This window comes from Triturus cristatus, chromosome 4_1 (genome assembly GCF_964204655.1).
Source record: "Triturus cristatus chromosome 4_1, aTriCri1.1, whole genome shotgun sequence".
Lineage (NCBI taxonomy): Eukaryota > Metazoa > Chordata > Amphibia > Caudata > Salamandridae > Triturus > Triturus cristatus.
In genome coordinates, this window is record NC_140585.1 from 658,089,382 (window position 1) to 658,106,704 (window position 17,323).

Here is a 17,323-nt window from a genome sequence, read left to right on the forward strand (position 1 = left end):
AAAAAAAACACCCTGCATGACAGATTGCTAGAAAAGGCTACTCCCTTTGCCAAAGGACGAATGTCAGTTACAATTCCATACTTGAACAATGCAGATTGGCTGAAATAAAATATGGACTGAGACGTCAGTGATCATACACATACTAGTGGACAGGGCTTGGGAAGAACACAGGGGAATGAGTTCTCATTCTAAGTCCATTCATCTACGGAAAATAGAAGCTGAACAGTTGGGATTAAATTTTAGTACCTTAGAGATAGGCCCAAGCATAGTACCATGGATAAGTATATATGCTGCAGTTAAAAAAACATTTGTGGCCTGGCACAATGACATGAAATAGCAAGCCCTAAAAAAACACTTCAGACAAAACCAGATTGGTATGTTTGGCACCTCCAAATACACTCAGTCCTATCTGATGAAATGCACAAATCCACCAGAAAGAACCAATTTACTCAGGCCAGAAGTGGATAACTATCAATTGTAATTTTGCTCAAAAAGAGAAAACTAATAAGATCAGAACCTACATTTGCAAGCAGAAAGACAACCCACCATACTTCATCATATTTTGTCCAATATACCACATAACAAGGTGGTCCTTCAAGAAACAGGCACTTAAGGCAGTGCAAAGTATCCTTTTCTATTGCAATAATTTTGTAGCCTGATATTTGGCTGAGAGCTTGCAAACAAAGGAGCAACTTTTTGCAGGCAGCATGGAATGTAGCGAGGAAACAAGACGTGAATATCCCTTCCCCACCCTATTAAGAATCGTATTAGACACATACCCAATCCATGAAGTGAAAGACTCTGCTATGATGCACTTTATTTACACAGGAGTATGTCATTATTTTATTAACTCATTCTTCTGATTCAACTGTTATTGCATGTGTTCATTGTAATGACTGATGTGCGAAAGGCCGGGAGATTAAAGCATGTAAAGTTCAAACTCAGTGCACTGTTGCAGACAGACCTCGTTGGCCTCCAAATACGGTACTCTTACATCTACCCCAAAAAGTTACTGTAATTGCTTTACAAATGATTCTCTTTGAAGAGACTGAGTCTTCATTAGTCGAGAAGGCATCAACAAGAGCCTCCTTTCTACTCTGATGTATTTGAGTGGTCGGTCCAATAATGCTCTAGTGTAACCTAACCTCCAAGCGGGACCTGAGGGTCCTCTCAATGCGGGAGCCATCTCAATCTCAAATGCATGTGATCTGATCTTTATCTATCTAATTATTCAGGTTCCTGAAATCTGTCAACTGTTTCAGTTTGTATTAGAGCAAAGTTAATACAAGAGTATGACTTCTGGGGTGGGGAGGGGGGGAAGAACAAAATGAATAATTCTTGGCATTTCCATGGGTGGTACGGCAAAGTTCATCCAGGTTGAGTTTCATTGTAGCTTTGAAAAAGAAGGTGATTGTTCTGCCCAGAGGCCTACCCATCACCTTGGAACGGTCTATTGTTCAATTTAGTATTTAGTTGAAGTTGCCAGTCCAGATTATTGACAGTCAACATTGGGAGTTAATATCTCTGCCGTTTATGTGAAGAATAGAACACCGCCAGTGTTGTCTCTAGCATGATTGTGTGTTCAAATATTACAGGTTGTGGTTATTCCGTTTTCATATTTGTTCTTCTATTTCATTAGTATCTGCTAGAAAACTGCAGGGGTTGTGCAAGTTACCCAAATTGTCGATGAGAATCAATACCATTTTTGGGTGTCATTTAGTGTTTAGCGGACTGGTTACTCTATCACAAACCTCACAGATATCCCGTTGAACATATTACAAGTTCCGTAGAATATAACCTACTTGTAAGAAGGTGAACGGGATTGCCATTCCATTTGTGATGAAGCACCTGTCTCCCATACTCTAAATCAGGTACTTGGTACTGGATTTGCAAGAAATTAACACAATTCATTGTGCCTCAAATGCTCACTGTACACTTGACACGCAAAATATCCCAAGCTGCAAATGTAAATAAACAAAATTGTTCTATAATTAAAAGCAGGGTATTGTGCATATAGATTTTGGTGGCTCTCAACCAGTTTTGTTTCACCTTTTTGCCCTCTAAAGGATAATGGGCACTTGAGTTATGCCTGCCCCAAAAATATGCTAGGAGAGCGTGAACCTCCAAAAAAGAAAGAAAAAAAGAAAAAGAAAATGATTGAACCTGAAGAGGAAATGTAAGTATTTCTCATTGTATACATTTTGCAAATTCCTAATGTATTTTGTTTGCAGAAAAGTAAAGAAAATACTCTTGAGTGCTAGGGTAGTTCTTTATCTGCACAATTAGAAATTAAGAGAACAAGTGCTCTTTCTATTTAAAGCATGGTCTTGCTTGTGCCAATCAGATACTAAAGCTCCCACACGATGGCTAAACGCCCGGCAAAGAAAAAGACTTTAACACAAAACAAACAACACCTTTAGAAAAGGGTTTTATTTTACACAATGCAAGGACTCTCTATCTGTTTGAATAGGCTTGGGGTTTTATTTCACACAATGCTCTCTAACAGAAAGGCTTTCCCAGATGCCAAATGCACAAGATTCAAATCCACAAAGAAATATATATGTTTATATGCAAGTAATAATCTAAATGTATGAATAATACTGATTAATAAACAAGCAGCAAATGATATGAGATAAGACTCGAGCAAATATACTGGACGTCCTGCCAGAGATCAGAAAGATATATATATATATATATACATACATACAAACAAGTGGGTGTCCCCCTGTGAGAACGCACATATCAAACAGGAATAATTAGTTCCATCCGGACATCACTGTGCTTTAGATACATTTTCTGCCCTACGCGTTTCAGCGCGACTTGCGCCTTGATCACGGGCTCCTTCGATATTTGTTCGGCGGCATGGACACAGGAAGCGAGTCACTTTTGTAAGTCTCTCAGGTGAGTTACGCCCTCTGGTGGGTGGTTTCCATACAGAATTCTGGGACTCGTAGTTTCCCTGCTTCATTGCTTTTTTTCCTCCAGTGGATTCCGCTTCCCAAAGTATCATGCTTTTTACTCTCCAGTGAGCTCCAGGCACAGAATTCCGGTTCTATTAGAGGGGCCTGTTTGACCCGAGGGCTCACCTTAGACCAGTCTGTGGGAGCCGGCCCGCCATTTCCTTCGGCGGGAGTGCAGTTCTCTCGGCCAGGACTGGCCGAAAAATATGCAAACAAGTGGGTGTCCCCCTGTGAGAACGCACATATCAAACAGGAATAATTAGTTCCATCCGGACATCACTGTGCTTTAGATACATTTTCTGCCCTACGCGTTTCAGCGCGACTTGCGCCTTGATCACGGGCTCCTTCGAGGCTTTTCTGTCAATATTTGAGGTCACCTCTTTTATGGTTTCCATGTTTATACATCTATTTTTTTTTATTTTTTTTTTTTAAATAGGAGATACAATTTACAATCCAAACTCCCGGTTTCTGAGTCAGCAACCCTCAGTTTTATGATTCCAAAGCACACTAGAAGGTTCGGGAAAGACCTCCCCCCGGGCCAGAGGAATCTTACCAGAAATGGCCAGGTTTCAAGCAAGCATTCCCATGGCAGGAAGGAGTTCTCACGTCCCCTTCTCCAAATCTCACATGTTCCAGCCTTTATCTTGACGAAGCTCACAAAGCCTTCCGGGCACATAAACAATCTATCTCTAAAACAAAAAGACCTTGAACATGAATAACCCAAGCAACTTGCAAGCGCTGCTGTGCACGCAGAAAAGCTGAAGCAAGGCAAAGTTAGGAAAAAGGATGACATGAGGCCATGTCAAAGCCAATAGTAAGAACTTTACAATTCTCATCAATGTACAACACAATGCACAGTTGGGCACAACTGCTTATAGATTCACATAGTTCATCTCTCAATGTCCTATAGCATTACATACTTCATCTCTCAATGTACAACACCGAGCACATGTGAGGCATCACTGCCCACAACACTGCACTTCAAGACCAAAAAGTACATTCCACAACTCTCTCTCCCTCTCACACTTTCAAATGCACTTCCCACACGCTCTGTTCTTGGCAAGGCTGTCCTACTCCGTGACAGCTCCCACTGAAAGACAGCAAGATTACAAGAAAGAAACTTGTAAGAGAAGCGAGGCATATGAGGGACATCGTACATCCAGGCTAGGATAAAATAACACACTAAAGTCAGTTAAAATAATGGTAGTCAAAGGTCATCACAGGGTGTCAGACCACAAGAGTGCCTCTGGCACTACAAGCATGGAGTATGTTTTGGAAGATTTAAGCATCATTACCAAAGCAGTTACTAATGAAGGTGGGGCTGCATTATACTTGTAAGCCACAACGTCTTGTTTTGGCATTTGGTTAAAACTGACAGGATGTACTTTTGGAATTTAACTGCAGTCCATTAATGTGAAATTCACACATCTCTGACTTTCATTTAGTTTAATTTGTGTGTTCACTTTGCAGAGGGAATAAATTCCACTTGTTTTTCTCAGCTAGATGACCAAAATTTGTTAAGTACTACCCCGAAGCTATCAACGACCCCCCCTCCATTTGCCCTGTAATGTAGAAGCACACATCAGGAAAATATAGATCTGTAATATAACCATTACCTTTACATTGATGATTTACATTTTCTTGTGTTCAGGTTCCAATGTCTGTCGCTATGTATCTCAGTTCCAGTACTTGGAGCCCACTCCGAAAATATTCTCCTTTGTCTCCCTTTCTAGAAATTGTCCTCAATTTTGTATTGTCTCCTTAACTATTGCAGTACAGTGCTCCTTCCTCCTCCTTAGTGTTGTAAAAGTGCCAATGCATGTATACATATATATATATGCACGCATTTATTGATCGGTCCTTTTTCTCAACTTAACTTTCTAAATATGACTTTATTCCAATGCCTATTTCAGCTTCCCATATTCTCAATTGCTGTCAAGACCTACCCACTAAGTATTTTGTGCCTCACCATAGGAAAACAGGGACTAGGGAATGTAACCTCAAATACTGACAAAAAAGCCTCACTATATGGAGGACAGAAGTCCTGTTTTTTTGAGTCTGTTAAAAAAAAAAAGTTCTGTCTTCAATAAAGCGAGGCTTTTCTGTCAATATTTGAGGTCACCTCTTTTATGGTTTCCATGTTTATACATCTATTTATTTTTTATTTTTTTTAAATAGGAGATACAATTTACAATCCAATTACAGCGATATATGACATTAATATACCATTTGCTCTATGGTTACAGCATTTTCCAATTTTGAATCACTTATTGTAACTGAGACATAGCGAGGAAACTATTCATAAGTGCGAACGTGAGTCATAACTTTAATGAATAACAAAAAGAGAAATAAAAAAACAACAAAGATGAAACAAGAAGCAGTGCGCAACCAATGCGGTGCAGCATTATACATCAAGTACAAGGTTATCATCAGAAATGTAAAATCGCAATCAGGATACACTTTATACACTCCAGCATCATTCAGATAAAAACTAGGACTCTATGGCACATATGGATTTGCCAGCAGATAGCATGTAAGCGGGTCCCAAAAATCTTTCGGCCTAGAGGTCTCAGGTAGTTCTTTGGCATAGGTGGCTAATTGCTCTTTACAGTAAACAAGGTCTTTCAAAGATTGTTTCGTTTTTGATGCCATTTTCCCACCCCAGTGTTTAGCAACTAGACATTTTGCCAAGAGCATAGTGACAGCGACCATCCGCCTACTGCAGGGCTTCAATTTTTCACTAATCCCAACAGACAAATCTCATGGGAGCATACCACGGTTTCACCCACCATCTTCGTTAGGGTACAAGTAACATTCGTCCAAAAATTGTTGATGGGGCCACAGGTCCAGGCAAGGTGCACGAAGTTTGCCTCATCCACCCCACATCTTGCACACTTAGCATTCTCACGCAACCCAAATCTCTTCAATCTCATCGGCGTGTAATACATTTGGTGCAAAAACTTGAAATTGATTATACGAAGATTGCATTTTGCCGTGAGGCGACCAGTCAGCGCGTAACACTCCACCCAGGTTAATGGCCTGTCTAACCTACTATTCCAATTAGCAGAAGAGATGGAGTTCTGTGCCTCTCTTTCCCTTTGAGATGCATTGTACAGCCGAGTGATAAGGCCAGTGGAATCAGATATCGCTATTTGTAAGGCTTTCAACATGTGTGGCTCGTCTGGGAGTCCTGATTCAAGCGCTCTCACATCCATGCGCAGCCTAGTGTAGATAAAACCCTGCATAGCTGCACACGGAGTTTCTGTCCTGAAGGCGTTTAATGGTAGAAATTTACCATCAGGGTACATAGCCCCCATTTTTATAATACCCGCTTCAGCCAGTATACTTAATGCCCCCTTTTCGCACGTCACCGAGATGGCTGGGTGTGCAACAATCGGCATGGCTGGCGCATATAAGTTCTCAACTCCAGCACGAGTTCCCAGAGCTTTCCACGCCTTAACAGGGCATGCAACTGTGTCAAACTCATTCTCGTGCCTCAATGTTTTATGATGTAGCACCATGGCTGTTAGTTGGGGTCGGGTAAGCGTTATCTGCTTCAATTGCAAGATGTGGAAGATAGTGCTGGGGGAAGTAACAATAATGCACAAATTGGGCTTGTGCGCAAAGGTAAAACCCCGCATTCAAATGGCAGCACTAGTGTCTCCCAGCTGCATCTAGGTTTCTTTCCTGCCTGTACCAACTCTAATACACAAGATAGTATAGCCTAAAAGGTAGCGTTGTTGAGCAGTAAAGGAATATTCACAAATAAATATAGCAATTTGGAAAGAACCGTCATCTTGGTGATAGCTATTCTGTCGAATAATGATTGGGGGAGTCGGGTCCATCTGGTGACCTTGTCACTCAGTTTAGCGATTGCGCGCCCATAGTTCATGCTGATCACGGTGTCTGGATTCTTGTGCACCCACCTGCCCAGGTAGCGCACAGGTTCATGAGACCAGCTTAGCGGAAATTCCAGCTCCACCTGCCTGGTTCCATCCATGAGGGGGAATACCATGGATTTACTCCAATTTATGCCCAGCCCATAAATTCTCCCAAAGCACACATATTCCCTTAGTAAAGATGCCAGATGCAGCGCAGGTTCCCTGACATACAACAACATGTCATCTGCATATAATGAAATTACTAGCGGACGCTGCCTAAAACGCAGCGCCGCGTCGCCATGCTTTTGATGCATCTTGCAAGCCAAGGGCTCCAAAGCCAAAGAGAACAGCATCGGGATAAAGAGCATCCCTGCCTGGTGCCTCTGTGGATATTTATTGGGTCGGAGACCACTCCATTAAGGCGTATCCTGGCAGCTGGGCTATTCTACAGTAGATACACCCATTTTAAAAAGAACAGTGGCATCCCCATGCGATTCAGCACCACAAACATAAAATCCTAGCGCAAGGAGTCAAAGACCTTGGCCGCGTCTAGCAGTACAGCCGCGTCCGGGAACTCAGGGTCCAGATAATTAAGCACTGCAAATAACGTGCTTAGGTTATGTGTTGTGGATCTCTTGGGTATAAACCCAGATTGATCTGGTAGTACCAGATTGGGAAGCATAGGTTGCAGTCTGTTAGCAATGATTTTGGTGTGTATATTTTTTATTTAGAGAAGCCGATATGACTCACACCTGTTAGCTGCTTTATCTGGTTTTAGCAATGTGACTATTAAAGCTTCTCGAGGAGAGGGAGAGAGAATATTTGTTTATTTATCTGAAAGGTTTTATATAGCGCTGGCTAGACCCGGGGGTATCAAAGCTCTTTAAATGTGCAAAGACAAGATTACAGGAATTGTTCAAGAGCACAGTATAACAGTAAGTCAAATCAAACACTTCATTGAGGTATAATAAACAGAGACACTGTCAAAGCAGATAAATTTACATATAGAGTGGCGGGGGGAAGGGTTCTGGACTGAGGTGTGGGTGAAGCAGAAATAAGAAAAGGAAAGGCGAGGGGAAACTAGGTTGGGGGAGAGGTGGGGGGATGCTCAGCCGGCAGGGATTTTAAGAGGAAGGAGGAAAGGCAAGTGGGAGTAGGAGGGGGGAAAGAAGGGGGGCAGAGTACAGGGAGAGAGAGAGAAGAGGGGAGACGTGAGAGGAGGGAGTGAAATAGAGGGGGATAAGGACACAGGAGACAGAGTGTTGGGTCAGAAGTCCGGTTAAGGACCCCAGTATTTGCTGAGGAGGTGCAGTTTAAGGTCTTTTTTGAAAGCAGTGTAGGATGGGTTGCAACGCAATTCCTTTGGGAGGGCATTCCAGACGATTGGCGCGTTTCCAGAGAATGAGCGAGATTGAGTGGTTTTCTTTTTGAGTAAGGGGAGATGAGGAGGAAAGTCTTAGTGCTTCTCATCATTCTGGAGCCGCCCGCTTTTTTGAGTTTATTTGTGAGGTACAGCGGGGCATTCTGGTGTCGGGCTTTATGTGTGATGCATGCTGTCTTGTAGGAGGATCTGCCTTCAACGGGAAGCCAGTTGAGAGCCTTCAGGGCTGGGGAGATGTGGTCAAAACGTTTATAGTCAGTGATAAGCCTGGCTGCTAGGTGGAGCACAGATCTGAATGGGTCTAGGTGGACTTTGGGGGTTCCTGTGAGGAAAGGGTTACCATAATCGATGTTTGAGAGTACCAGGGATTGGATGACCCATTTAAAGTCTTCCAGTGGGATGAAGGGTTTGATTTTCTTCAGGTGGCGGAGAGTGAAGAGAGCTCCTTTGAGAATACCTGCCTCATAGGCTTCAACATATACTGCCAAAAGCCGGTGGGCCAACTGGTCCACATACACTTTATAAAATTCACTTGGTAAGCCGTCAAGTCCAGCAGCTTTACCATTGGGCAGCGACATTATAGCCTCCTTGACATCCTCGACCATCACAGATTGCGTAAGATACTCACGTTGTCCAGGTTATAACCAACCCAACACAATATCGTCTAAATATCGTGTAATATCAGATTTCTCCACCGGTGGTACAGCCCATATAGTTCAGAGTAAAACCTCATAAACACATGGCAAATATCCATGGTGGTATATTGCGACTCTGAATTTCTATCAAGTATTTCTACAATATGATCGGAGTTCGCCTGCGATCGGAGTTTCTCAGCTAGGGAGCGACTAGGCCTGCCTGCTTCACCATACCGCCTCGCCACCCTCCTTCTGGATCTATGCTGCGACTCTTGTGTAGCAGCTTCGTCATATTCAGAAATGTGATCCCTAGCGTGGGCCTGCAATGTAGAATCCAACATGCGTGCTTATTTGCATTCCAGCTCCCTAATCTTGTCTTCTAATGTGCGCAAACCTGGACCGTAATGACTTTAAGACCCCTGCCTAGTCCCCAAAACATTCACCACGAATCGTAACTTTAAAGGCCTCCCAGAGTGTCCCTGGACTCTAAACTGTGCCCTCATCCTCCCCCCAAAAATAGGCAATAGCCTCCCCAATCTTAACACAAAACACCTTGTAAGGAGGAGGACGGAGCGGACCGGAAGCGGATCGGGACTGTGCCGTTGAACTTCGCTCTGGAAGTAGGAAGCGGTCTAGTCTCCGACGCGGCCGAGGGGGAGGAGCCACCGACGGAAGAGGACACAAGAGGCCAAAAGAGAGGAGAAACAGGGCTGACGGCGCGCGAGTCGGGAGAGAAGAGCGAGAGAAGGCAGGATTACGGCGGAGAAGGAGAAACGAAGGACGACGGAGAGCGGCGAAGGGGAGGAGCGCAGGAGGAGGGAGAAGAGACGGGAGACGACGAACCAAGGAGAGAGAACGTGGTATACACGGCGACCAAACCCGGTGGGCTGAAGGGAGGAGAAGACGCCCCGGGTCCCAGCGCCGCGGTCCGGGTTACTGGCCGTGGCTCAAGGCAAGTGACTCTACGGGGACCTTTTGGGTAGGGGTGGTGGGGAAGTTGCGAAGGGAGGTAGGGCACTAGAATAAGGGTGAGGACCCTCCCGGACTCCCACACTTCCCTCCCCACACATGTCTTCGGTGATGGTAGCACGAAATATACCGCATACATAGCAGCGCTGACTCAGACCTGTTTTTCTTTCTTTTCCTCCCTTCCCTCACCTATCGAGCATGTCAAGTGGCGGATTCCGAATACAGAAAGCCAAGACCCCTCCAAGTGTCGGACGGCCCACGCAAGGAAGAATCCAGGGACAGTGTCTGTACATTTCTGTTTGTTAAAACTACCTATTCAGCCAAACCATACCGGAACATACCCCTGAAATACCCACCAGGCTTGTTCGAATAAAGATTCTACACAACTGCACCTTTTGACCAGCGGGTGTTTATTCTTAGGATCGACCTTCCCCTTTAGAGACTCACGAATACCACATCTTGGTGTCAGAAGTGGGATAAAGCCAGGTGTCGACAATGACACAGCCCATGCCTGTTACTATAGAGAGCATAATTAACCAGCTGGCAGAGGGACAGAGACACCTCCAGTTGGCACTCGAAGAACAGGCCCAGACAGCCCGAAAAGACAGGGAGGTGTTGCATAGCGCCTTAAGGGATCAAGCCGTCATACTCACCTCCAACCAACAAGTTCAAGATACGGCGATACTGAGACTGACCGACGCTATCGTCAGTACAAGAGTCCGTCCTAATGTTCCCGGGTCGGTCCTACAGAAATTTTAAGAAGGGGATGACCCCGATTTCTTTTTTGTTAACTTTGAGAGGGTAGCAACTATCGCTGTGTGGCCCCAGGAACGGTGGAGTCAATATATAGCTCCTCTCCTGGCTAGGGAGTTACAAGCCGCCTATCAGGCCGCCAACCCCGCTGGAATGACCGCATACGAGGACGTAAAAAAAGCCATCTTAGAACGGCTAGGCTGTGACCAAGAATACTACAGGACCAGATTCAGGAAAGAGAGGTGGAACACTAGAGACAATCCACGGGCCCTATATTACCGGATCAGAGACCTGGGAAACCGCTGGCTAACACCCCATGCATCCACGGTAGAGGAAGTGACAGAAAGAGTGTATCTAGAACAGTTCCTTGACGCCCTACCCACAACAACCCGTACATGGGTAAAACAACACCCTAACCTCACAACCGCAACAGCGGTCGACTTGGCTTGTGCTTACCATAGATCCCCTGAGTTTAAAGTAGGAGCAGCCCGGACCCCCTCTTTTCCACTGAGACATACTCCCAGACCTGAACTAAAACCTCGTATACAGCCTAGACCAGTACCTCCCATCACAAGCCCGGGTAGTCAAGGCCCCCAATGCTGTCATTGCTCCGAGTAGGGACACATAGCCTGACAATGCCCTCACAAAACCCCGACAGTAGAACCCATGGAAGTAGGGTATTCTAGGGGTCGGATATTATTGTGCGGTCAGGAGTCCCCTCGATACAAAAAGCAGATACTGCTTAATGGAAAAAAAACAAAAGGCATTATTTGACACAGGGTGTCACGTGTCTGTAGTGGATAGGTCCCTAGTTCCCCAACCGCAACTACGAGAAACGGAAAGAGTACAAGTCACCTGTGTACATGGGGATACAAAGTCCTACCCCGTCGCAGAGGTCCTCCTCGATATATCTAACGATCCGCAAATACGGAGAGTAGGGGTCATACTGTCCTTACCTGAGGCAATCATTATCGGTACAGACCACCCAAAGTTCGAGCAGTACTTGAATGAGACAAAACAAGAAGCACTAACATGGTTACATGAGGCACCCTTTAGCAAAAGTGTCCTAGAGAATGGAACCGGCAAAGACCGGAAAAGCAAGACTGAAAGAAGGAAAGCAAAACAACTGTACATAGAGACACATACATCACATCACGCTTTTCCTATCTCCCTTACAGACCCCGTTGAGGCAGTTCCGATTAGCTTCCGCTCAGCCCAGAGGGATGATCAGACCCTTATCCACGCCTGGGAACAGGTACAGGAGCCAGATACAAACAAGGTAGGACCATATTTTATAATTAAGAAAGGTTTGCTGTATCGCGCTGTCAAAGAGGGGGAAAGGGTCAAAACACAGCTCTTAGTGCCTCTTTCATTTCGCACACATGTATTGCAGTTGGCCCACAATCACACAGGGGGTGGACACTATGGGAAAGAGAATACATTGAAGTATCTCTTGGGCAGGTTTTACTGGCCGGGAGTCTATAAGGACGTGGCGAAACATTGTGCATCCTGTGTGAGGTGTCAATACTCCAATCCCGAAGGGATCAAAAAAGCCCCTCTATGTCCCTTACCAATAATCGATGTCCCCTTTAAGCGTGTGGGCATGGACCTGGTAGGCCCGCTTACTCCCTCTGCTAGAGGACATAGATACATCCTAGTCATCATAGACTATGCCAGCAAATATCCCGAGGCTTTTCATTTGACAACAATGACCTCCCCTGCTGTGGCTAGAGCCTTGATTTCTTTCTTTTCCCGGGTGGGTTTTCCATCCGAAATACTGACGGACCAAGGAACCCCTATAATGTCCCAAGTGTGTAAGATCTTAGGTATCCACCAAATCCGAACATCGGTTTATCACCCCCAAACAGACGGTCTTGTGGAACGCTACAATAAAACCATTAAAGGCATGCTCCGCAAGGCTGTCTCAGAAACAGGGAGGGACTGGGACCAACAACTACCCCTTGTCCTGTTTGCGATCCGAACACATGAGCAGAAATCTACAGGTTTCTCTCCGTATGAGCTATTATTTGGGAGAAAACCCCGAACCCTATTGGACATGGCAGCAGAGCAATGGGAAGCAAAGGACGAGGAGGGACAACCCATACCCAAATACGCAGCCGATTTAAAAACCGCTGTTGCCAAGGTCTGGGGTTTGGTACACGATAACATGGAAAAAGCCCAACGCAAGCAAAAGATGTATTACGACCGAAACAGCAGATTAAGAGTTCGCTCCCAGAGACCGGGTTCTTCTCTTGCTCCCAACGACAGAGAACAAACTTCTATCCAAATGGCAAGGCCCCTACATTATCGAAAGAAAAGTCACCCCAGTAACATACAGCATTCTCCAACCTCTCAGGTCCGGGGGTAAACAAATCTACCACGTAAACCTTTTAAAAAAACTGGGAGGAGCCCGCTACACCCGATAAGCCAGGGCGCTCGGTTCTTACAATAAACACAGAAAGGCCCCTAGAGATATCCACAGCAAACACACAGGAAGCCGTAAGTGAGGAAGCACCTATTGGGAACATTCTGTCCTCTAACCAGCAGACACAATTAAACTCCATGCTTGACCGCTTCCCTGGTCTCTTCTCTTCCTCACCAGGACTGACATCCCTAGCCCACCATGATATTATTTCACTAGACAACAGTATTGTAAAGTTGAAGCCGTATCGTATCCCTGAAGCGAGAAGAGAAGCAGTAGAAAAGGAAGTCACAGATATGTTGCAGGCCCATATCATAGAACCCTCCACAAGCAACTGGTGTTCACCAATAGTGATTGTACCGAAACCCGACGGAAGTCTGCGTTTCTGTATGGACTTTCGCCAAGTAAACAGTGTCACAAAATTCGACTCATACCCAATGCCTCGCATTGATGAACTCATTGAGAAATTGGGGAATGCCAGATATTTAACAACCCTTGATCTGACTAAGGGATATTGGCAGATCCCCTTAACACCCCAAGCCAAAGAAAAAACAGCCTTTGCAACCCCCTCCGGGCTCTATCAATTCCGGGTGCTCCCTTTCGGCCTCCATGGGGCGCCAGCAACGTTTCAACACCTCATGGACCGCTTGTTGAAGACCCGTACCAGTTACGCAGCAGCTTATTTAGACGACATCGTCGTCTTTAGCCCAACATGGGCAGACCATCTGAAACACCTAGCAGCCGTATTTTCAGCCATTCAGGAAGCAGGTCTCAAGATGAACCCAAGGAAGTCCCTACTGGTTACTGATACCATACAATACCTCGGTTACACGATACAAGGGGGTCTCATAAAACCACAACTAAACAAAGTAGAGGCAATCAAATCCCTCCCTAACCCCAAAACCAAACGCGACATACGATCTTTTCTTGGGTTCATCGGGTACTATAGGAAATTCGTCCCTAATTTCTCCTCCCTGGCTAGCCCCCTTACAGATCTCCTAAGCAAGACGTATCCGTCCCGGATACGCTCTTGGACAATAGACCACGAACGCAGCTACCAAGCGCTGAAAACCGCCATATGCACGGCTCCAGTATTACATTGTCCGGACTTCAGTAAACACTTTGTCCTCCAGACCGATGCTTCCGGTCTCGGTCTGGGTGCCGTACTACAGCAACCTGACTCGGGGGGTGATCTCAAACCTATCCTCTACATTAGTAGAAAGTTGTTTCCTAGGGAATGTCATTATTCCACAATTGAGAAAGAGTGCCTGGCTATAAAGTGGGCAGTTGAAGCACTACAATACTATCTGCTAGGACGCCGCTTCACCATACTTACTAATCATGCCCCCTTAACATGGCTCGTGAAACACAAGGATTCCAATCAACGTATACTCAGGTGGTTCATGTCACTACAACCTTTCTCTTTCCAGACATTGCACATACCGGGAGCCAGACAAGGCTGTGCCGACTACCTGTCCATGAATCCCTCCACTGAATGGCCCCAACGTCCATTCCTAGAGGGAGAGATATGTAAGGAGGAGGACGGAGCAGACCGGAAGCGGATCGGGACTGTGCCGTTGAACTTCGCTCCGGAAGTAGTAAGCGGTCTAGTCTCCGACGCGGAGGATCCACCGACGGAAGAGGACGCAAGAGGCCAAAAGAGAGGAGAAACAGGGCTGACGGCGCGCGAGTAGGGAGAGAAGAGCGAGAGAAGGCAGGATTACGGCGGAGAAGGAGAGACGAAGGACAACGGAGAGCGGCGAAGGGGAGGAGCGCAGGAGGAGGAAGAAGAGACGGGAGACGGCGAACCAAGGAGAGAGAACGTGGTATACACGGCGACCAAACCCGGTGGGCTGAAGGGAGGAGAAGATGCCCCGGGTCCCAGCGCCGCGGTCCGGGGAACGGGCCGTGGCTCAAGGCAAGTGACTCTACGGGGACCTTTTGGGTGGGGGGTGGTGGGGAAGTTGCGAAAGGAGGTAGGGCACTAGAATAAGGGTGAGGACCCTCCCGGACTCCCACACTTCCCTCCCCACACATGTCTTCGGTGATGGTAGCACGAAATATACCGCATACATAGCAGCCCTGACTCAGACCTGTTTTTGTTTCTTTTCCTCCCTTCCCTCACCTATCGAGCATGTCAAGTGGCGGATTCCGAATACAGAAAGCCAAGACCCCTCTAAGTGTCGGACGGCCCGCGCAAGGAAGAATCCAGGGACAGTGTCTGTACATTTCTGTTTGTTAAAACTACCTATTCAGCCAAACCATACCGGAACATACCCCTGAAATACCCACCAGGCTTGTTAGAATAAAGATTCTACACAACTGCACCTTTTGACCAGCGGGTGTTTATTCTTAGGATCGACCTTCCCCTTTAGAGACTCACGAATACCACACACCTGATCCAATAACTCAGTCAGCTGTAGACGCCACTGAAAGGCCGGCTTCGAGAAGAGTGGCACAGTCAACTCCAGCAGCACAGGGGAATGGTCAGATAGTGTCCTTGCAAGGTGACGGACCATCGTGATCCATGCACTAGCCTCCTTTGACACTAACCAGTAATCTAATCTAGATCGGGAGCATTTACAGTGGATACTGATGTGCCCGTAGGAATACGGCATTGCCATGCATCAACCAGGCCTTCCACCTCCATTATCTCGTTAATCATCTTTGCAGCCAGCTTAACGTGCCATGAGGTGCTGGCAGACCTATCCAAATGGGGGTCCAAGTAAACATTTAGATCCCCGCCCCAAATTACTGCCGCAGAGTGAGCGGCCGCTATGCGCCTCCAGATCTCTTGCAAAATGAGGGGTCATCCACATTGGGGACATAAACATTTACAAATAAGAGCCTTGTGCCACCAAGGCAGCCATGTAAGAGAAGTACCCTCCCTTGGTTGTCTGTTTCAGAGCAAGTCAGCTGAAATGGAGTTCCTGTCTAATCAGTATTAACACCCCTCTAGAATATACAGAATACGAGGACGCAACCCTAATCACCGCCCAGCGTGACCCCACACTTTGTTCTCTGTGCTTGATAAGGTGCGTTTCCTATAAGAAAGCCACCTGAAAATCATGTCGATCCAAGTACGCGAACACCTTACGGATCTTTCTAGGGTTATTCAAACCCCGCATATTCAGGGTTAACAATTTAATAGAACCACCGGTGTGTAAGTGCATCTATTCGTAGCCATTTCTTGTAGAGTTTGTATATGATTGTAACAACGACGACCATTAAATCTACAGATATATGCATCTTGAGTTGCACCTGCTTCGAAATGAAACAATTAACCCTCCCCCCCCCCCCCCTCCCCCTCCCCCTCCCCACCCATTACAGCACCCGCAACTTGCCAGAGCCATCCCTAGAACTAAGAAACAAATCCCACTTGAGGAACATGTCCCAGAAACAACTTTGGGATACACCCATGTAGGAGCGCTAGAGTGCAATTAGCCTCCTAGATCTGAAGGGAGGTGGCCAAACTACAAGGAGATTTCGCTTAATCATTACAAATCTATGCACAGGATCGCAAGTGTACATATATTATAGATCAACAATAGAGTACAAAATACACATAGTTGTGTACATTTTCTCTCCAAGGGCGGACGTAATTAGTGACATTCAAACCGTTTATGCATGTCCTCAATCCCATAGGCAAATCTCGGCTGACAGTCCCTACCATATTAAAATACCAGATAGAGCCCAGCGGGCAAAGGATATCGTGAAGGCTGTCAACCCATCAGTCCTCCTCCTCTTCTGAGAATTTGGAGTGTTCCAGTCTGGCTCGTGGAATCAAATTTGCGTAGTCCATGGTAGATTTAGGAGTAGTGCAAATTTTGGCCTTGCCCTCGGTGCCGATGCGCAGCCGGGCCGGATACAGCATGGCGTATGGAATGTTCTTGGCCATCAGTAGTTTTTTCACAGGTTGAAACCCCTCAGTGCCATCTGGACCGAAGCATTGAAATCGGGGTACAACGCCAAATTGTTCCCTTGAAAGGTCATGGTTCCCTTCTCACGGGAGAGCCGCAGCACAGAGTCACGATCCCTATAATTTAGCTATCGGTCTACAATTGGCCTCGGCTGGGCGCCCGGGGGGTGGGGGGGGGGGGCAGTAAGGGTCTGGTGTGCCCTCTCAACAATGAGCATCGCAGATAGATTCTCGGGCCCGAAAATCTCCCAGATCATTTCCTCAACATAGGTTTCCAGTTTTGCCGTGTTGGTTGACTCTGGCAGACCAGTTATTCGAAGATTATTGCGCCGGGACCTGGCCTTCAAATCTTCGTTCTTTGCTTGAATCACCGCGAGGACCTTCTCCATGTCAAGGGTTTTTG

General features: G+C 46.2%; 1 protein-coding gene across 4 annotated transcripts in view; it reads left to right on the forward strand.

The window, feature by feature from the left end:
* ZCRB1 (zinc finger CCHC-type and RNA binding motif containing 1) overlaps positions 1-17,323 on the forward strand; it is a 211,793-nt gene that overhangs the window by 130,446 nt on the left and 64,024 nt on the right. For all 4 annotated transcript variants that reach the window (XM_085653067.1, XM_085653068.1, XM_085653070.1 and 1 more), the window contains one exon: positions 2,067-2,176. In XM_085653067.1, the coding sequence (XP_085509193.1) occupies positions 2,067-2,176 (110 nt within the window). The remainder of the gene's footprint in view (positions 1-2,066; positions 2,177-17,323) is intronic.